Genomic DNA, 21,212 nt, shown 5'->3' with positions numbered 1-21,212 from the left:
ATTGAATCATAGACATTTTGTGATTTTTGGTGCAAAATGGTGATTACCATGATGGTGATTGTTGATTACCATTATGACGGAGCTCAATTTTCAAGAAAAAAAGTTCTTTGGGCCAATTTGGGCCCAAAAAATGCCCAAAAATAGGGTTTTTTTGACTTTGTGAAAAATTCTGTTCATTAGTTTTTCCTAATTTTTTGTACAAAGACGTAGAATTACAGTTATTATTCGTTTTATAAACAGGTACGTCCATAAAAGTATCGCTTGTTTCATTATAGGTCGTCATTCTCTGTTACTCCTCAAGAGTTTGATCACATCTACCCTGGTACTGAATCGTATGATACAGGAGTCATCGTTTATGCTGACTTTACCAAAGATGATTTCAAGGAGGTTCATCGCAAACTTGTACAATCGTCTAATGAACATAAATTCAAATATATTCTTAGACATTTTTATCAGGTAAACTATCCTTTTTGAAAATTTTGAGATGCAACATAAGATATTTTTACTAAATAGAATATTATTGGTAGGTGGTTTAAAAATGATCACACTTATTTCCTTGAGCTAGCATTAAACGTAACCCAATTGTATCAATTATCAATAAATGATTATAAAATTAATTAATTTAATTAATTAATTAATATCACCAGATACAAGATGACTCCGCCAAAGTCCGTTTATCAGGTTATGGAGTTGAGCTTGCAATCAAAAGTACTGAATATAAAAATGTTGATGATCAAAAAGTGGCAGACACAAAAAAGAAGGAGAAATTGGATGAAGGGAAAGGAGATGACGAGGTGGAAGGTTTTCTCTTCAACAGATTGAGGTGAGCGTTTTTTCTTGCCTTGTTCTACATTGCAATTTTGAATGCTGCCTCAAACACAATTTTACAATCTTTAACAGGTAAAATACTGATATTTAATTCGAAATTAGTTGAATTCAAAAGATATTTAAAAAAAACTTCTTTGTATATAATTTTCAGAGAACTTCACCCACTATTGAAAGAGGATTTGGATAAATTCAAAACCCATTTGAAAGAAAGCAACAAGGAGTTAGCTCCTTTGAAAGTTTGGCAGCTTCAAGGTTTGGATTTTTAAGCCTTATTTACTTGAACTCAGAATTAGAAATTTCCCCTGTCATTTGTATGCAATTCCTTCCTTCCTTCCATTAAAGCAAAAGTTTAAAATTTAGTACTTTAATGGGATAAACTTTTGGGGGGATTAATCGCGGGAACTTAATTTCGCGGATGGCATTATTGGATGGTAATATTTTCACGATTTTGTTACTTTTACTGTCAAATCATGCATGTTGGTTGTTGAAATACATATCATTTGCGCCTCTTTGATGCAAGTAACCATTCAAAAAGTATTTTTTTGACATATTTTTAGTTTTGTTTAGAAATATTTCGTGGATGAGTCCCTTCCAAATTTCCATTGAGACTTAATTTCGTGGATTACACCTAAACCCGTGAAATCCGCGAAATTTAATCCCCACGAAATTTTATCCCATTAAAGTATTTGGTGTTTTAATTAGATTCTGTTTTTTTGTGTTTTTTTTAATTTAAATTTTCTGTTTTTTTTTATTTTTAGTTCTTTGTCTTATCAAACATTTGATAAATTTTTTTTCAGATTTGAGTTTTCAAGCGGCACAACGTGTCATGAGTGCTTCATCCTCTGATGCATTGAAAGTCTTGAGAGATGTCAGTCAAAATGCTCCAATGCTTGCCAGGTTTGACATTTATATCAGTTTACATATCATAACACTGACACCAACTGGTATTCTTTGAGTAAAACACAAACAGTTGATTATACTCTTATTCCTTATACCTTCACCTTTCCTTGTTGGACCTACCCCGGTGGGGTGGAGGTCCTATAAATTAACCCATGTTCGTTTGTTAGTTAGTTACCAGCTTTTCTCGAGATTGACTCATTAGTTTTTTCTGATTTTTGGCACAAAGGTGCATGACCATAAACCCTCGAATGTGACGGAGCCCGATTTTCGAAAAAAAAAATTTTGGGCAAATTTGGGCCCAAAAACGGCTTAAAAACGCGTTTTTTGGTTTTTTGGTGAAAAATTGGATCATTAATTTTTTCTGATTTTTAGCATGAAAGTAGGGTACAGTCATAGTTAAAAGATGGCTCGAGCAGATTTTTACAAAAAAAAATTTTTGGCTCAAAATCGCATTTTTATCTATAAGAACCACTTTTAATAAGAATATATCAATGTTCTTAGCCATATTATTATTATTATTTTTATTAGTTTTTTTTAAGATGAAATGTCACGGTGGAGGGTAATGATTTGAGTTTTCTAGAAGCACTTATTATTTTTTTGGCTGAAAAACGAATCTTTATCTATAAAAATCACTATTTATGAGCATAAATCAATGTTATTAGAAAAGAAAAATGTCACGGTAGAGCGCGACGGTTTGAGTTTTCTCGAAACCTTATTTATTAAGCTGTGCATTTTTCTGATAGTGGTTTTTATAAAGAAAAGCGCTTAATAGCTTTTTATTTCTTTTTCAAAAATATTTTTCAATAGTGTTGATAGTTTCTCTCAATAGATATGCTTTCATTTTCTCATTTTTTTTTGTATTTTGATCAGTTATGTCTTATGTGTTTCATTGTTTCAATGTTCACTGATTAGTTTGATAACCAGGTAGGTCCATAAAAGTATCGCTTGTTTTAATTTATTTTTCCTCAATGAAATGCTATTTTTTTATTGATAGATCGCTTGTGAAAACCAAAGTCACTAAAGAACTTCAAAATGAAATCACTGATAATCAAAAGGTAATTGTTATTCATGTTTCATTAATTCGCTTTTCTATAAGGTTTATCATGTTTATTTACATTTGAATAACCTGGCTGCAGCAATGAGTTCAAGCTTTTATTCTGTTATGTCACCTCTTTCAACAATACTTTTATAAACCCTTTCTAAAAGCAAAATGACCTCCAAAATTAAAAGTTTGTAAATTCAAGTCTTTCATTAACAATATTGTTGACACTTTCAGGAGTTTGGCGTACAAGCTGGTGAGGCTACTCTTTACATCAATGGAGTTGAAATCTCTGTGGAAGAACTGAATGCATTCAAGTAAGAGGGTTCAACCATGTTGAATTTATGACTTGTTAACTAAAACATAGTCTATAGCTCAAGTAAATGCTTGAAATGTCCTTAGGCCTTTACAAAAATATTATATTTCTTTACAGATTGTTGAAAGTTATGAAGACTGAAACAAAAGCAATGGATGGATTGAGTCGTCTGGATTTGGAGGTAAATAGACAAAATCTATGATACTAAAAATCAGCAAGTCTAATTTCATAAGAGTAGCTACATCTTCGGGCTTCCTCTAATGCTGGTCAACGTTTATTTTAAATCAAAAAGGTAAAACCCAATTTATATATTTTCTTTTGTTTCATTTTAGAAATCCAAGGCAGGAAAACTTTTGTCATTGAACGTGAAACCTGAACAAGAAGATCCAATTCTTGATGCAAGATCAGAATCTGTTCAAGTATGTGAAAGTATTGCATGATTAGATTAAGTGCAAAAAGATTTTGTCCTATACTAACATGGTTCTTTAAGAACTAAATGGCTCATTGTCTGATGTTCCAGATCTCCTACTTATAAATTTCAAGATCTTCTGTATTACTACAAATGAGCCCCTTCCTCTGAGGAAAATTTGAAAACATTTTAATTTGTGCCCCTTAAAATAAATGAAAGGATGCAACGGACTTTCGAAATGTTTATTGTTTGTAAAAAACCTGTATTTGTTTATGTTTTAAAGCAAAAATGTTTTGACATTTTGTTTTACTTTTCTTCTTTGTAGTGGTTGAATGACCTTGAAAATGATGACCAGTACAATTATTGGCCAAGACAGCTTCAAGAGGTATAATCATGCATTGATATTCAGAATATTCCAGGAATTTCCTGCTATTTTTGTATTCTGGGCCGTTAAATAAAATAAAACTTCGGACACAGTCAACAAATTTAGAAGTCAGTAAATTCAGCAAATTCAGACATTGTGCTATAAGATGATATATGTTTACACATGCCTCTCCAACAGTCAGCTCCCAGACTAGAACTATACTATTCAAAGTTTCTATAAGATTTTGTCAAATTTATTATGCCAGAAATAATTAAGGTAATTTCTATACATTTCTCTTTGGCATTTTCAGATCTTGCGACCAACTTTCCCTGGGATGTTGCGCTATATTGCAAAGAATATTTTCCATGCTGTTCTCTACATGGATCCAACAGTTAAAGAATCAATTGATATTTTACTTCAATTCGAAAGTCTGATTGAAAATTCAACCCCTGTCAGGTAAGAATACAAAGAAAAATTTTCCTTTAAGAATACAAAAAAACAATTTTCCTTTAAAAATACAAAGAACGATTTTCCATTAAAAATACAAAGAACAATTTTTTTTCAAAATACGGTGAAGTCTCTTTAACTTGAACCTCTATTACTGAAATGTCTCCTTAACTGGAACAAGTCAGGCAAATTTCCAGGGTTTTGAGCTGCTACCGTTTTTATTTCAAAGATTGAGTTTGAATTCAGTTAGAGGAACAAAACAATCAACCCAGGCTCTGTTTAATTAGTTGGGAACTATCAAAACACAAAGAATTAACCTCAGAATGGGCTTTTTCTGTTAATAAGGGCATAGGACATCACTTTTTTTTCCTTATTCTCATGGCTGATGCGTGATGGCTCATGCATAAAAATTAGGATTGAGTTTCAAAATTCAATCAAAGATTGAGTTTCTGCCACTCTTATCCGGTAGCAGAAAAGGCCTGGAAATTTGCCTGCAAGTTTTATTTATGGTTCCTTCAGTTAACAATGCCTTATAAACCTTACTCAATAACTTCCTTAACTCTAACAGATTTTGTGTTTCTCGTGTGTGCTTGAGTTATGGAAACTCCGCTGTATGAACAATTTTCCTCCAAAAATACAAAGAACAAACAGATTTTTTTTTGAAAAGTACAAAATAATTTTATAATGAATAGCTTACTTCAAAGAAATTCGTAGACGATTTTCCTTCAAAAATACAATTGGAAAGCCTTTCTATTAGAGCAGATTTTCATTACACAATTTTAATTACAAACTAGAATTTTCTTAACTTTGAATTAGAATGTCATTTTCTTTTTAAAAAACGCACTCTATGTCATCTTTCACAGATTTGGTGTGGTCTTTGTTGCTGATGGCAAAGTGACGGATAAACCTGACGAAAACGTTGGTGCTGCATTGATGAGAGCTTTCAGTTTCATCAAATCTGATAAAGATGTCAAATCAGCCTTCTCATTTATCATGAAGGTAAGTGTAACTCCTACACACTGAGACCATGTTCAGACGTTACGATTTTGTTTAAAGAAATTAATACCTCCGACAAACAAAATAAAAACAAACAACAAAGCTATACGCAGGTGCAAACGGGAAATATTTAGCTTGAGGCTAAGCAGGTAAAATAACCCTGTACTGATCGTGAGTGAAAATAACTCGTTTGCAGTCACTGAAAGAAAGTTTTTGGTAGAATCTTAGAAAAAAGCTTAGAAAAGCTTTGAAAACTAAACAATTGTTCCTTATAATGATCTAAGTTCTTCATGAAGCTACAACGATCCGAGTACTTTGTCTTTCAGCTTTACAAGAATGCCAAGAATGACGTACCAGAAGCCAAAGATGTCATCAAGTCGTTTGCAGCAATGTACGGTCATTCGGAAGTTGATGAAGTCCTTGGTCCTGATTCTGAATACGATGACATGAGACGTGTTAGTGTTTTTTGTTTTCCTTTTCAATTGACAGCTTTGCGCGAAGGAAGAATTTTTTCTCTTTTTTATTGTTTTAGTTCATTAGTAAAGACTTATTTCCCTGTTAAAGCAACATCAATACACCTTTTCGACCGTAGTCGCGCGGTCAGACGCGTGCCACTTTATTATTTAATTTAGCACCCTAAACTCGATCCAATCCTTTTTTTACACTTTTTTCTATTGTCTTTGGCGCGAAAAAAAGACTGGGACTGTTTTAGGGTGGTAAAACGGACAAAGAAATGGCCGCGCGGTAATTAGTGGCTACGGCCCAAAAGGTGTATTCTTCGACTAAATTAAATCGTCTTGAAAACGCGTTTTTCCAACGATATTGATATTCAGAATCTTCGAAATTTAAACGGATCTACGATATTCTGGTATGATGCTCGAATTTTTTCTTCATATTGAATCTTTGTTTTCTTTTCACAGGTGTCGAAGATTGTCTTTGATTCACTGGGTTTGAAATCTCTTCCTCAAATCTTGGTCAATGGACAACAACTGGCCAAAGAAGATGTAAGTTGCAAAATCTTTTTCAAGCTCTTTTTGAGAAATCCAAAGGTTTATTTGCTAGTTCCGAAAATTAACTCCGGTGGATTCTGGATTTTAAGCCATTAAATTATCAGGAAGTTTTTTAAGTGTTTATGTAAACCATAAACAAATTAACCGGCTTGAGTCGGCAGAATGCATTTAAATTTTCATCCTATCATCTTTTAATATGCAGCTTGATTCAGAAAATTTTCTTTGTTTTTCTCACCAGATGACACGGTTGGAAGGGAGTATCACCGAAACTGTTTTGCAGCAAACACCACCCATTCAACAAGCAGTCTATATGGTACGTTCTTTATTATCTCCATGATGAGTTAGAATAGGACTGATTTATTCCTAAAGCTCACATTCCTATGATCCTTTTGAAGTCATTCCATGGAAGCGTCCTTTTTCGTTTATGGGTTTTCCCATCCAGACTTTTTATCCTTCTATGTAAAACAAATTGCTATTACATTTTGAAAACTTTAGGATGCCTTTTCGATATTTTATCCTTTATCTCACTTTAAACCACCTCTCTTTTCTACAGGGTCAACATTATGGCTACCCAAACATTATGGATTACATCATGTCACAACCGAACGTCGTATCTCGATTGAACAAACTCATTCAAACGCTTCCTGGAAAGTTCGCACTTATCGGTGAAAGTAAAGGAAAAGGTTAGTTCTCTGGTTATTCCTTGTTAAAAAAGATCTCAAAGCATTGCGTTCTAGTATGCGCAAAGCAAATACCATTTAAGGAACACCTTAAATCTTAAAGCATATTGTATTTTTATCCAAAAAATGAAGCTTATTTCATTCAATGATGTTTATTATCAAATCTATACGAGGGACTCGAACAAATTATAGTTTTGCGGTAAAAGTTTGTTCGTTTGTTAACATGTTTTTAAAGAGTTGTACAGAATGGAAGAACCAATTTAAAAAAAGAAAAAAGCTGACAATGACAGATCCGTATGTTGTCACCGTTTGGCTCATTTAACATCGAAATATCGACACCTTTCTCCTCGAAACACCAAAAAATTGATAGTCAGGGTAAACATCGACACACCGTCAAATTCATTCTTTCCCCTTTAATTATGTGATTTCATAGATCTCACACAATGTTCAACGGTTTTAGAATTTTCTAGACCGTGTTTTTGGTGGAATATTCAGTATCGGATGAAGTTTGTTTTCTTACTTTTGATAGATTCGGCAGATGAGTTGATGACAAAAGAAGAGGCTGTGGGAACCTTGATGGATAGAGCAAAATATTTCGTCCAAGATCATGGTACATATGTTCTTTGCATTTCATGACATTCATGTGTCCTTTTCCATTTTTCTGCAAATTACATCTAAAAGCATGATGACAGGGCGTTTAAAGAGTTTTTTTTTTGAATGCAAAAACTATAGTGTTTTTTTAACAGTGTTTATAACTATAACTATCAGGAATCATTTCCAGCAATTTTCCCTCTTTTTTTTTTCAGGTGCAACAACAATTTGGGTGATAGCAGATGCTCAAACGAAAGACGGGTTGAATTTGATCAAGAATGCTTTACTCTATGTCGTGAGTATACCAATCCCTTGAACTTTTGAGTGATCTTTACGGGAATTTTCTTAAAAGATGTGTTCAGTTCATAATTACTACTCTTTACAGTTTTCTGCTTTTCACTACATGCTAGACTACTAATTCGTAATTCTTGTCGTTAATACAAACTGATATTATCCCGTAACAATTATCGTATTATCATATTACACCTATATTACTGTATTACACGGAAAATAAACGCCTCAGCCCTTTAGTCTTCTTTTTTGATAATTCTGTTCTTTTAAAGTATTCAACATAGGAGCTAGTTGTCAATTTTAGAGGGAGATAAACGATAAATATAAAGCTAATGATATCGAGTTACCTCATCTGTCGGAGAAAAGCGACGAACTTTTGGCCAAGTGATGAATATTTTTCTACGACGATGTTTCCCCGATAGGATAAGGTATTCGAATAAGACAAGGTTTTAATGCATTTCGAGAAAAGTGTTTTTCATGAATTTCTTTATTTTTCTCAACTTTAGGTGAAGCAGAAGAACGCTCGCTTAGCCCTCATTTTACATGGCGGTGACTCACTCCAAAACAAGATCATTCAAAACGTATTAAACCTGCGTCAAAAGCTCATCTCAGGAGTTGCCAAACTGCTCACCAAGCTCCTTATCATTGAGGATTTCATTCATGTGGCAAATAAGCCTGATCTCTTGAATAAAGTCTCGAATGGTATCACAGGTATCAATAAGAAGAAATTGAGCGAATTGATGTCGTCCGCTGATTCATTGGAGAGAGCTGGTGATATTGTGAAACAAAATACATTGTTGGTGAAGAAAGCATTCCAGTTGTCTGAAGGCGAAAATATGGTGTTCGCTAATGGAAGGGTAATTTGATATTAAATTTGTTAAATGTTTTTGAAACTTAGTTATACTTGAAATAGTCATGACGGAGCTTTTTCAAATCTGGTATGCCCTATCTAACTTACATAAAAAATGAGCCAGCTGGAATTCTTTGTACGAGCCTAATATGATACATTGACTTAAACTTAGCTAGACTTAACTTATTTAAAGCTCAGTCTATCAAAGTAATAACACAGTGAAGAAAATATACTTTTCACTTCTTCGTCAAGTTAAATAACTAACCTGGTCAGGAAGTCAAATTGTCTTGTGGTTCGTTGCAATGATGTGATGACCCAACTACTGTAGAGTGCGATGGCTTTGATTAAAGTGACAAAAATAAAACAACAACCTTCTTATCATGTGTTTGTTCCTAGATATTCGGACCGCTGAAAACTGACGATGTTTTTGAACAACAAGATTTCGAATTGCTTCAAAACTTTGAAAATAACCGAGGTGGCGCAAAAGTCTCAGAAATTGTAAGCACTATTCGATCGTCTACAAGAACTCCTTTGAAGACCATTATCCGCACAAGTGAACCGGAATTGAGGACTGAACCGCCTTTACGGATGCTATCAAATGGTACCCACTGAACAGGCCAAAACTAATCGAATGAAAGATATATGAATGACATAATCTTCTCAATGTATTGCCCTAAAATATCGTCAAACAACTTTTAATTGAAAGAAAAATCTTTCCCCTATTCGTTCAGATCAACTCGATGAAACTGCCGAACCTACCAAGTGAAGGCCATGAGAGGTATTATAATTTTCTTAAAAAAAAACACTGAATTCGATGCTACAAATTTGGGGTTTTCTTAGACCGCTGAATAACATCCGAATCATAAATCATAACAGTGGATTGTATATGAGGTATTTGCTGGACCAAAGTACGACCCCGGTAATGCGCTTTTGCAGAAATTTTTCAGATGACATTAAACCCCCTTGATATCCGATATCCTCAACAGGGGGGGGGGGGCACGGATAATTTCTGGAAAAGCCAAGAAATCGTCAATCCTAATTGCTCAAAACATTATTAATACATATTAACGTACTTATTCGAAAAAAAGCTTCATCTTTTCATCATTTTCAATTTTTCATTTGCTTTCAGATACAAGTCAGATGTGAGTATGAAGGCTTTTGCTGCATTGAGTCAACGAGGACAAGAATCAAGGAAGACGTTGCAATACAGAGAGGATAAACACAGGTATGGGACTATCAGAGGAAAATGACGAACTGAATTGTTTTCCTTTGTCAGTGGTGTCACTCTTATTTGAATACACACGGGAAATGCAAATTTGTTCAAACTATAGAGACTTGTTTTTAGAGGTTTGTTAGCTGAAAGAGACATTCGAGTTATAGAGACTCCACTATATTAACTTTTTTAGAAAAGATAATAATGGAGGGGGAAAATATTTTTCTGTCTTTACAGTGTGGTCAAACTACCAGCCAAGGGTGAAGGAGTGAGTTACCTTGTTGACGCGGTAATGGACCCTCTGAGCAAAGGTACAGTTTCTCCTTTCTTATAAATATACGAAGAATTGGCTTACAATCTGGTAAATAACAACCCATGTTCTAACCCTATTTCGTCCGGTAGATGATTTACTTTCTGTCGACTGTTCTTAATTTTTTGAAATTTTCAGCCTCGTGTTCTTATAAAATTGCTCTTATAAAAAAAGCTTGTATTCGTCGAAAATTATAAAGAGAGAAATACGACCATCTAAAGTAGAACTGAATTGATAGACATGATAGACCGGGAATAAACAATTTCAACGAAAAGGAAAGCCGAATTTTGAAAGTTCAAGCATCAATCGTCTCGCAACATTTCTTGGCACTTTGCGCCCACTCAGCCCCCACTCAGTCCCCAACCCCGAAAATCGGTATTAATATTCCGTGTTCGAATTTCTGACCTTTCGAATGCTTTTGATTTGTTATAGATGCACAAAAACTGATTCCTATACTTATGGTAGGTGACCTTCAACAATTGCACTGTTTGTCTCCAAGAATCACAACATTACATTAATTCTTTTACTATCTCATTAATCTCCGGAGGAGTCTTTGCTACAATATACAATACCTTAACCCTATTAACACCAACCTTTTTTTATTTTTGTAGCCCCAGGGGGGGGGTAGAATCTACCACACTCGATTATTTTTTATCGAGAAGGGCTATGACCATGAAAATTGGTACAGATGTTCTCCAACATGACACAAACTTCCAGGAAGAAAAAAAATTGATAACGTCATCCAAAAAGCGATGACGTCATCACAAAGCTTCCACATGTCGGAAAAAAAGCAAAAATGTAAGGTTTACAAAAATGTCTTTCACAGTCGAAGCAATAAAGACATTGAGATTCTGTTTGAAGATAAAAGGTTCTTCTTTAACATAATTGCCGGTTTGGTATTTTCCATTACGATTTTTTGTTAAAATCCATGTTAAAATCCATGCTGAAAATGAGTAAAATTTTCAAAATTTGATGACGTCATAAATTATGACATCATCATTTTCAATTTTTTTTTAAATCAGATTGTTGATACCTATCACCTGTCAAAATTTGAATATGATTGGATCAATACTTCAGAAGTTATGGCAATTTTAAAATTTTGAATTTTAAGCAATAAAGTCATAAAACCTGACCTAGAGAACCTACGACCCTAAATATTTGCACAAGTACTCTTAATAAGATTTTATTAAAAGTCAGAAAGTTTCAAGTCGTTTCAAAAATTTTTCTCCGAGATATACACAAAAGAACACCAGCGTGGTAGATTCTACCCCCTGGGGCTAATAGGGTTAAGCGTAGTAGAAAATAAACTCCGTAGATTACATTCTCATGCAAGCATTTTGAGCAGAAGAATGATTATTATGGAGGAATTGAACTATTCGATAGAACATTTGGCTCTTTGGATGATGGATAAAACATTTTATGGAAATTTACCAACCCCCCCTAACATTGGGACTTTTGACCTCCCGGACATTCAAAATTAACCCCAAACAGATCTAGTTTACCCACCGAACAAGGCAAATTTTGTAGATTTCTCACTACCCCCGGACAGTATATCCTCCACCAACCCTCTCCTCCGAACATTTTCTGGAAGAGCCCATACACTTTATTGAACATTAAATAACTCTTTTGATGTTTTCATGTTTGTTTTCGTTTCAGGTTCTTCACGAATCATTCAATGTGGAGATGAACATCTTCATGAACTGCGTCTCTAAACATTCTGAAATGCCCGTTAAACGGTAACTAAATCCTTTTATCTAACTTCTACGGGTAGTTTAAACCTGGACCAACTGAAACTAGGCCTCTTTTTCACAGAAATATTTGCTTCCTCTGCATATCAACGGACAACAATTTTATTGATTATCAATTTTTTATTCTAATCGATAACTGATCAATCTGTTAATATCAATATATAGATATTGTATTGTAGTGTATCGACACCGTTTGATCATATTCACCGTGGTCTGACCCTTTCGTTATAAAGGCCTCTAGAATCAAATTATTTTCATATTTTGCTAAAGAAAATCTCTCTCACTTCTTTCTTCAGATTTTACCAGTACGTATTGCAGCCTGAGCTGACTTTTGATATCAATGGTCACTTAAAGAATGACCAAGAGGCTATTTTCAAGAATTTGCCTCACTCAGCTTTGCTCACTCTCATCATGGACACACCACAGTCTTGGATGATCGCGGCAAGAGGGTCAAATCAAGATTTGGATAATATTTTCTTGGGACAAGCCAACGAATTGGTGTATGGTGATTTTGAACTTGAGCACATCATCATTGAAGGTAATAGTTTCTCGGGTTTTTTCTTTCAAAGGCACAGCATTTTAGAGCTGATATTTGTAACAATCTTACGTACATGATTAACTGGCTAAATTCCTTCGGCGTTCAAATTTCTTCTGTCTCTGGTGGATTCCCGTTTTGTCTCAAAACTCTGGCCGACTTTGTCATATTTAGATTTAGTTTTGAAATAAAAGGTTTCTGTCGCTTTTATATCTATTGATATATGAAGAAAAGAATAACTGAATAATTGAGTTCCAAGCCAAATGTAGACGCTAATCTTTAAGCTTTCTCAAGCAAGAAGCCCTAAAACTTGCGCAGTGTTTCAGCTGACGGATTGAATGTAGCACTTTCTTTTGTTTTTCACGTTTTACAATTTTCAAATTCTGACGGTAATTGTTACTTTCAAGTATTTGTATTTGAAACGAAGAGAGCTAAGCAAATGTAGGAAATAGGTGGCCTTAACCTCTACATTGGAGATTTGACTGTTCCTTATTGAACTGAATTCTCACCCCTTCCTCGCCAGGTCACGCTTCGGACGCCAACACACACCAACCTCCACGTGGCTTACAGTTCGTGTTGGGAACGCAAAAACAACCGGATCAGTTCGATACTATTGTGATGGCTAACTTGGTAGGAGCACACTTTATTGTATAACTTATTGGGAAATTCAAATTGATCTCTCCAGACCTTTGACGGATGAATTAGAAATGAACCATGAATAACGCACAATGATTCTCAGATTAATGAAAGTTATTATGAGCTAAGTCTTTCATCATTTTTCAAGAATATCTCTTTGTTTGAACAAAATTCTCAATCATAATTGTACACACATATTGGGCCATTACATTTTATATCCATAGAAGGAGGCGAACTTTTTCAAGGCAAAAACATTTCTTGAAAATGTGTGGATACCCCCTGGAAAATGCAAAATTTACAAAGAAGAAACCCTGGAAAAATTCTTTTCATATCTTAAAGTACCCCTGCAAAAATGAAAAAACACTATTTTATACCCCCTGGAAATTCTGCTCGAATAACCCCCTGGGAATATTCCTCCACCCCCCCCCCTTGTATAGATATAAAATGAAATGGCACATTGCTTCTAGGTTAATATATTTTGAAATATGCCTATAAAATAGAATGGCCCATTGCATCTTAGTTTAATATATTTTGAAAAACGCTTGTAACTAACGTTTGATTTCATTTCTTTACAGGGTTATTTCCAACTGAAAGCTTATCCCGGATCATTTGTTTTGCAACTCAGAAGTGGAAGATCGGCTGCCATTTATAAAATTGACAGGTTCGCCCATTTAATGTTGTCTATGCAATTCTTCCTCAATTTTACATAATCGAGATATTACCATTTTAACGATAACCCTCTTTCTACATTTTTACTAATTCCGTTTATCTTTCCGTTGAAATCCCTTTTAAATTATGCAGCTCAACGCAGTACAAAAAGGAATTAGGGTGACATCGAATTATCTTTTGTATTTCCGTAGACTCAGATTCATTTTAGTTATATTTAGGTGTTATTAATGATAAGTAATAGTTATCGGTGATTCAAAAAATGCACTCTTTGTGTTGGAATAAAGTGCAGGGTACTTTTGTAGCAAAGTGACGTTAGATTGCTTCTACCGCTACAATGCAACAACATCTTTTTACCAATCAGATCGCAGATGTTTTTTGGATCGCCAATAATGTGTTAACTGTCACAGAGTAATTCTACTTTGTAAAACCTTTTGTTTTTCATACCATACCCTACTCTCTTAAATTTTAGTGGTTTAGCATGCTAGACTTGTTTTCCTGTAAGCGAGTACGAATTGTTTCTTCCATTTCTTTTCAGTCTTGAAGGCGGGAAAGTTTTGCACAGTGGCCATAACTATACCGTGGTTGTAGACAGTTTTACGGGAACATTCTTGAAGACCAAGGTACGCTAATATTGTCCTTTTTTCTGAATATTTCCTTTCCTCTATTCGAATTCGGAAGGGAAATCTGATTTGACAGAAAAATAAGGTTTATATGATTAGTGAGAGTCCGCCTGATTTTTTCCTCGTATCACCTAAACTGTAGAATGGGGAAATTACAAATTTATGTGTGAAAATGGAATTTAATCAGCGCCAGCGTGTCAACAAGAAGAGCTAAGGATTAGAGATTAGCTGGTCTTTTCATATAACGGAACGCCCTAGGCTTTTCTTTTATTGCAAGGAGAAGATTTTCGTATACGGACCTAATTTTTTGTATCAATAATACTCGATAGGAAAATTCTTTTATCTTGATCACCTAATTTTACACGGAAAATGTTGTTGTTCCATGGTATTTTCTCCCTTTGGCCAACAGGTTGCGCGACGTGAAGGGCAGGAAAAAGCCGATCTCCTTGGTGACGAGGGTGGTGAAGAAGATGAGAGTGGAGGATTGTGGAACTCCTTTGCTAGGTAAGGGTGGTTCGCGTTTATCATAGCGTAGTATCTTTATGGTGATGAATTTTTAAAATTTTTGTACATATCAGGTCTATTTACAGACAAGAGTTGCTTCGTTCTTTTGCTAGGATAGTTTGATTTATTCTTTCGCTTCTAGGGTAGGGGTGTATCAAAATTTCAATGGATGGAGGTAACCGAACTCCAAAATAAAAAATTCACACCTCCGGCTATTGCGGACATTGTCAAGAAGTTTCCATTCCAACTTTTTAGAGTTCGGTGATAAAGATCCTCATAATTACTTGCATTACTGAGACAAGTTTTTATTGGTATGTAACGAGGATACTTTCAAACAGTTTAAAATACTAGCAACAAGGATACTTCTTTCAAATACTAGTTAAAATCAGTTTTTTCTTGATCACCTGATCACCTTTATAGTTACGTCACAACTGGTTCATCATCAACAAAAGTTACGGAAGACAAAATTCATATCTTCTCCGTCGCCACAGGTCTACTCTACGAAAGATTCTTAAGGTATAAAATTCAACTTAATATAATGCGCTTTTATAGAAAGATTTCTTACACCCGTGCTCCCACTGGATTTATTAAAACTTGTCGACGATCTATTCTTCTGATTTTTTTGATCTGACTTTCTCAACATGGGGGCGAGGGAGAGAAAAAATTTTTTTTGAAGATTAGTCTAATCCCAGGCTTTTCAATTTCAAACAAACAGCTCAACAGAACATACTATGCACTAAAAAACCTCGTTCCAGATGACCCATTTACATGTATTTCAGAGGATGTTTATAGTGGAGGCGGGCTTGTTTGCCAGGTTCCATCGAACACGTGAAAGCCTTGCATTAGATCATTTTTGATGAATTTGACGGCTTAAATAGATCACATGACGTCACCTAGTTGAGCCGATCCACCTCCACACGACCTTCCCCTTATAAAATGAAACAGAGTGCGGTCCGGACCATTGAGTTTAAAGCCAGAAGGGCTAGAGTAGAATCTCTAACCTTTCCCAGGCAAGAAAAAATAAAGCCACTTATTTCCCATCCAGAACGCGCCGTAATCACGACGACGGATTGTATCTAGCGGTTTCTTTTTATGCATATCACTGCATATTTTGAAATCTAGCGATAGATTTTAGTTTCAATTCGGCGTTTGTGTAACAAGCCGTATATGTATAAAAGTTGCGAAGCGATCCAGAGCCTCTCTCAATTCGCAAGTTGCAAGCAAAACATTTTAGACACACAAACACTGTATATTCAACAACATTTTTGCAGTTTTCCTTTACATTCGCTCTAGTCTTTCCGAATATCCTATCATTTGCAAATTTTTTATAGTCCCTCTATAAAAATGACATCTGTAGTCAGTGTAGTATTATCTCTCATTGATGAAAAATGAAGCTTCAACCGTTCTATTTTCATTTTCTAAAATAAATAGCAAAAAGTTTAAAGAAACAACAATATAAGAAGTAAGATGAAAAGCTTAGCGAACTCAGGGCATTTTGAATTTAGAAAATAAAAACAGACTGTACCCTTATAATCATAAAGGTTGGTGAGTCCAGTCAAAACACAGATTTGATCTGTAGCGTCACGCTTCACCTCAAATAACTATTTAAAAGCAACAAAAAAAAGAACGACAAACCCTAACTATCAAAAAACAACATATTTTGTCGTCCCACAACCCCGACGGAAAATGACTGTACCACCCCTACAGATTCATTCATCATTGTTTGTCACAGGAATTAACTACTACATGTGGTTTAAAAGAACGCAAAATTATGCATATAAGTCTCTATTTGTTGGGTGAGCTGGAAGGATTAGATGATCTACCGTTGAATCGTCTAATATCGACATGCGTCTTCTAAAGTCGACACCGAATCTGTAAAATAATCAAAACAAACCTTGAATGAAATTCTTGGTATCATTCTTATCAAACAAGTTCATCCATCAAACTAGAAGTTCAATAAACATTGCAATCCTTTCATTCAATTAAAAAAACATCATTAAGATTTTACAACTTTATTACGCTTCAAGTCACATGATAAAAATATTTTGGGCGCTTAGCCTGGTTTCCCCTTCCTTATTTATCGAGGCGCTAAGAGGCTGCAGGCCGTGATGACCAGTATGGCGGTCACATTAAATTCAAAAGGAAACCGGGTTCTTTTTATTATTTTCGGTTCACGATAAAAAGGTCTACCAAAAAATTCCTTGCATGCAAAATGTTCTTTTTATTTGGATATATCTTCGTTCCGTTGAATGAAAGCATGCTAATTAGTTTTTAGACTACATTGTTAAAGTTTTCTTTTCGAAAAAAACAAATTCTGTCTGGAGAAGCTGACATATTATTAAAATAATCCATAATTCGGTTGAGTGGCAAACAAAAGTTGCTTCATTCAATATGGTATCTTTTAAACAGAAAGGCAAGCAAGGAGAATATACTAGAATACCAAATGTAAAAAATGAGAAGTAATTTGTAACACAATAAATTTTAAAATTGACTTCCCTGATCGGAAGACCAACAGCAACAAACAAATTGTTCATTATGAACAATAACAGCCAGTGCCTTCTTTCTTTGCTGTCGATTTGATTGAAATGAAAGTCGAAACCAAACCCATGACCAAAAAAGAACGATGTCAATCAGGATCGAAGCCAAGAAAAACAGGACAAATTGAAGTAAATTGTAATGATGATAACAGAAAGTAACGACTCCATAAAAATTCAAAAAACAGCCAAAGCAGTTTCTCAGAATTGCGATTCAGCCAAATTCGGAGAGAAAAAAAAAGAATAACCATTTTGATGATAAACTGAAACCATGACAACGAATCTGTAGAACCAATCAGTGTCAAGATATCTCTATCGCCGTGACGTCAAACAGGATAGGGAGCATAATGGCATCACTTTCGCTTTGCAATAAATTTCAAATATAACATTTCTATAAACGAGGTAATTTTGATTCATTTCCCGGGATGTTCTTCACCTTTGTTATCTCCTTAATATTGGCGTCACGGGTCACGGAGGGTTTACTCGTTCTTCGTATCATTCTGACGTATACGTCAAATTTGACGGAGGTAATTTGAGTTACCATTTCGCTGAATATCCTTCATATTTTATCTCCTTTATATTTTGGTATCGTGCAACTCGGAGATTCGAAACGTTTTTCCCATCTCCTGCCTTATAGAGAGTTGAAAGGAATGGATAGTTAAAGGTACGCACACACGATAGCAAAACTGCTTCGCTCATGTACATTCGCTTCGCAAAAACCATGCGCGGGCGTTCTGGATGGGAAATGAGTGGCTTCATTTCCCATCCATGAGTCTTGAGTCTAGCCCTTCGGGCTCAGAAGTCAATGGTTGGACCATGGTTCAAACTTTTTTAGAACTCTCGCTTCTTTTTGCGACCATTATGTGATAAATATTTTGTTTTTTTTTTCAGGATTATGATGTTGTCTGTTTTGAAACACACGAAGACACCTGTCAAGTTTTGGTTCTTGAAAAATTACCTCTCCTCTGAGTTTACCGTAAGTGTTATCCTTTGATCATTTCTTCCCGGAAATAACCGGGATTCAATTTTGACTTCTGTTTTCGTTAGACTGATGGCAGCTATGGAGCTAGGTTGTAGCTTCACTCTCATGTTGACACAGTTGACAACCCTTTGTCTCATCGTCAAGCTAGTGAAGGGATCCTATTACAGAAATACGCCTAAATACACAAATTTATCAAAAATAGCTTGTATGAACCAGGTTTTTAGGCTATTCCGAGAAAGTACAAATATTTTTTACACCTTTGTTTTTAGGCTTAAATCATTTTGATCCTAACCCTGCTTTATATCTAATTGTGAAACTCTTTCACGTTGTTTTATATCATCTGATTCTGAATTGTATTTTTATTTTAGAAATTTCTTCCTTATTACGCAGAGAAGCATGGTTTTGAGTATGAGCTGGTCCAATATCAATGGCCCAAATGGTTGAACGGACAAACTGAAAAACAAAGAATCATCTGGGGGTATGTTTACTTCAAAGGGTTATCATACAAACAACCAAAAACCATTAATTGGCGTACTCTGATTTAATTTTGACGTTCCCTAAAAATAAAGTAACATGCTTTATATCCACAAGTGGGATCCTTGGGTACTCCATCATTCATAAACGGCTTGGAAGAGGTTGGGGATATCCAACAATCCCTCGTGCTCCTTACGGCTTTTTTATCAAAAATCTTTATTGTGAAAAATGTACAAGTATGAAAAATAAGGTATGAGAAACTCAATCAGAGTAAAAAAGTTCTCTATTTTTGTTTAATCAAAAAAAAAAAGATGGGTGGTCTATTGTTTCCAGTAAAATTAAAATTTCAATACAGTATTAACTGTTTGACAATCATTTCTTGCGATTGGTTTTCGGCATGTCAGCATTGCTTTGGTTGAATCTTTAAAGTCAGTCATTCGAAATATACATACGAGTGGGTTATATATGCTGTTCAACGGATAAAAAAAAATAATTGATCAGATAGGTTTTCTTATGAAATACACTTCTATCGAAATAACCAATGAAGTTCTGAGTGTTTATGATGGCGAATAACAGAAGTTGCATTATAAATATTAACGTGATGGTGGATACTGCGCGTTTATTCTCTTCAAGACGACTTGTAACAATTTTGTCATTTCCTTCCACCGCAGGTGAGAGCAGGTCTTCGACGAGAGCGTTGTCTACTCTCGCTTTGAACACTTTTCGGACACGATAATACATGAGTGCTAGTAAAATGATTTGTATCAAACTAATCGCTAATAAGAATACAACGGTACCAATCATATTGTTTAAAACAATAATTAAAAAACGCGTCACTATCACAATCGGCCACGCGGTTCCTATATAACAAACGAAGCGTTTCAAACTTGCATTTTGTCGATATTGTATGGGGTCGGTGATTGCTTTGTACCTGTCGTATGAGAGCAACACCGTTGTTAGTATGCTGCAGTTCCAAAATGGGACACCAATCAGATTGCCAAGGTTTAACATAGTGTTTATATTGTTGGGATTAAACATACTTCCTTGATGATGAGTTGTACGTTCTTCATCTTCCCACGAAAACAGTCCATAACAAATCAAAGGGGAACTGAACAGACCAGCTGCTAAATCACATAAACACAAATGGATTATCAGGAAATTGAACAATTTACGAAGTCTCTTTAGTGGATCTTTAATCAGTGTTAAAACGATTATTGAATTCAGGATAACACATATTATAGCCACTGCACCATATAATGTTCCAATCAAAATTCGAAATGAATTTTTATCCATAACTGGTTCTGGTATTTTAAGTAATGTTTGTCACTTTTATACGAGAAAGCAACAAATTACATTTGTTCTGTAACAACACTTCTCTCTTCTCTTGTTATAAAAAAATTGATTTGTCCGGCTGTTCTCCTTTTATTTTTTCTGCGCATGATTTGATGTCATTTTTCGGTGTTAAATTTCAAGTAAACAAACATTTTTTTCTTTCACCTTCACGTGATTTAAGAATGCTGATGCAAGTGAAGGAAAACTCTCCCCGATGAATATTTTCCGGCTTTTTCAAGGGGGGCAGGTGACAAGTCTTTCCATGAGCCCCCCCCCCCCCCCCCGATGGTAACTCTGATCACGATATCACGCAATTTTTGTCTTCAATGACGATCACGCAAATCAGCAAAAAAAGTTGACATTCACGCATACCACGTATCACGGCTCAAAAATCTTTCAAATCACGATCACGTTTTGACCTCTCATCACGCAATCATGAAGAAAAAAATCACGTAATCACGCTGCGAAAAAGTCCCTATCACGTCATCACGAAAGTTGCTTGGGGGACCTCTTCCATAACGCTCCAAAAATAACCCGTTTGTTTTCCTTGTTAACTTTCCAGGTACAAGATTCTGTTTTTGGATGTGTTGTTCCCTTTGAACTTGGAGAGGATCATCTTCGTTGATGCCGACCAAGTAGGTGTTCTTTATTTATTAATTGATGCTCAAAATCCTAAGTATTCCTGTTTTTGTAAACCTTAACATGTTTTTTTTCTTCGTCGTATAACGAAAGCTTTCTGTTAACCTGAAACGAAATGACTGTAGATTTTGCAGACTTCTTTGGATAATAGCGAGTTAATACATGTGTGTTTTTCTGCGATGGATCTGGTTAGTTAGATTTGTCTAGATCCTGATCAACTGAGGACGATGGTAAACAAGCACTTTTACTGTCCTTTATTTTACGGGTCAAAACTGCGGATATTTTCCAACCTCAA

General features: G+C 35.0%; 1 protein-coding gene across 2 annotated transcripts in view; it reads left to right on the top strand.

Moving 5' to 3' along the window:
• LOC136818212 (UDP-glucose:glycoprotein glucosyltransferase 1-like) overlaps positions 1-21,212 on the top strand; it is a 35,011-nt gene that overhangs the window by 4,723 nt on the left and 9,076 nt on the right. Inside the window, exons 5-37 of one of the 2 annotated variants that reach the window (XM_067074576.1) lie at positions 276-456; positions 648-823; positions 980-1,080; positions 1,626-1,725; positions 2,723-2,783; positions 3,005-3,084; positions 3,201-3,264; positions 3,416-3,502; positions 3,818-3,877; positions 4,167-4,312; positions 5,167-5,302; positions 5,626-5,754; positions 6,220-6,303; positions 6,548-6,622; positions 6,863-6,992; positions 7,528-7,599; positions 7,796-7,875; positions 8,378-8,728; positions 9,118-9,219; positions 9,453-9,499; positions 9,851-9,946; positions 10,172-10,245; positions 10,677-10,705; positions 11,901-11,980; positions 12,289-12,530; positions 13,051-13,157; positions 13,739-13,824; positions 14,368-14,452; positions 14,862-14,956; positions 15,377-15,472; positions 18,382-18,466; positions 18,841-18,950; positions 20,841-20,913. In XM_067074576.1, coding sequence (XP_066930677.1) covers positions 276-456; positions 648-823; positions 980-1,080; positions 1,626-1,725; positions 2,723-2,783; positions 3,005-3,084; positions 3,201-3,264; positions 3,416-3,502; positions 3,818-3,877; positions 4,167-4,312; positions 5,167-5,302; positions 5,626-5,754; positions 6,220-6,303; positions 6,548-6,622; positions 6,863-6,992; positions 7,528-7,599; positions 7,796-7,875; positions 8,378-8,728; positions 9,118-9,219; positions 9,453-9,499; positions 9,851-9,946; positions 10,172-10,245; positions 10,677-10,705; positions 11,901-11,980; positions 12,289-12,530; positions 13,051-13,157; positions 13,739-13,824; positions 14,368-14,452; positions 14,862-14,956; positions 15,377-15,472; positions 18,382-18,466; positions 18,841-18,950; positions 20,841-20,913 — 3,520 coding nt within the window. Of the gene's footprint in view, positions 1-275; positions 457-647; positions 824-979; positions 1,081-1,625; positions 1,726-2,722; positions 2,784-3,004; positions 3,085-3,200; positions 3,265-3,415; positions 3,503-3,817; positions 3,878-4,166; positions 4,313-5,166; positions 5,303-5,625; positions 5,755-6,219; positions 6,304-6,547; positions 6,623-6,862; positions 6,993-7,518; positions 7,600-7,795; positions 7,876-8,377; positions 8,729-9,117; positions 9,220-9,452; positions 9,500-9,850; positions 9,947-10,171; positions 10,246-10,676; positions 10,706-11,900; positions 11,981-12,288; positions 12,531-13,050; positions 13,158-13,738; positions 13,825-14,367; positions 14,453-14,861; positions 14,957-15,376; positions 15,473-18,381; positions 18,467-18,840; positions 18,951-20,840; positions 20,914-21,212 lie in introns of both variants that reach the window. The other variant, XM_067074575.1, reaches the window with a different exon arrangement.

This window comes from Clytia hemisphaerica, unplaced genomic scaffold (assembly GCF_902728285.1).
Source record: "Clytia hemisphaerica strain Z4C2 unplaced genomic scaffold, Clytia hemisphaerica genome assembly, whole genome shotgun sequence".
Taxonomy (NCBI): domain Eukaryota; kingdom Metazoa; phylum Cnidaria; class Hydrozoa; order Leptothecata; family Clytiidae; genus Clytia; species Clytia hemisphaerica.
Note: the sequence above shows the minus strand (reverse complement) of the source record. Positions and strands in the feature narration are given on the sequence as shown.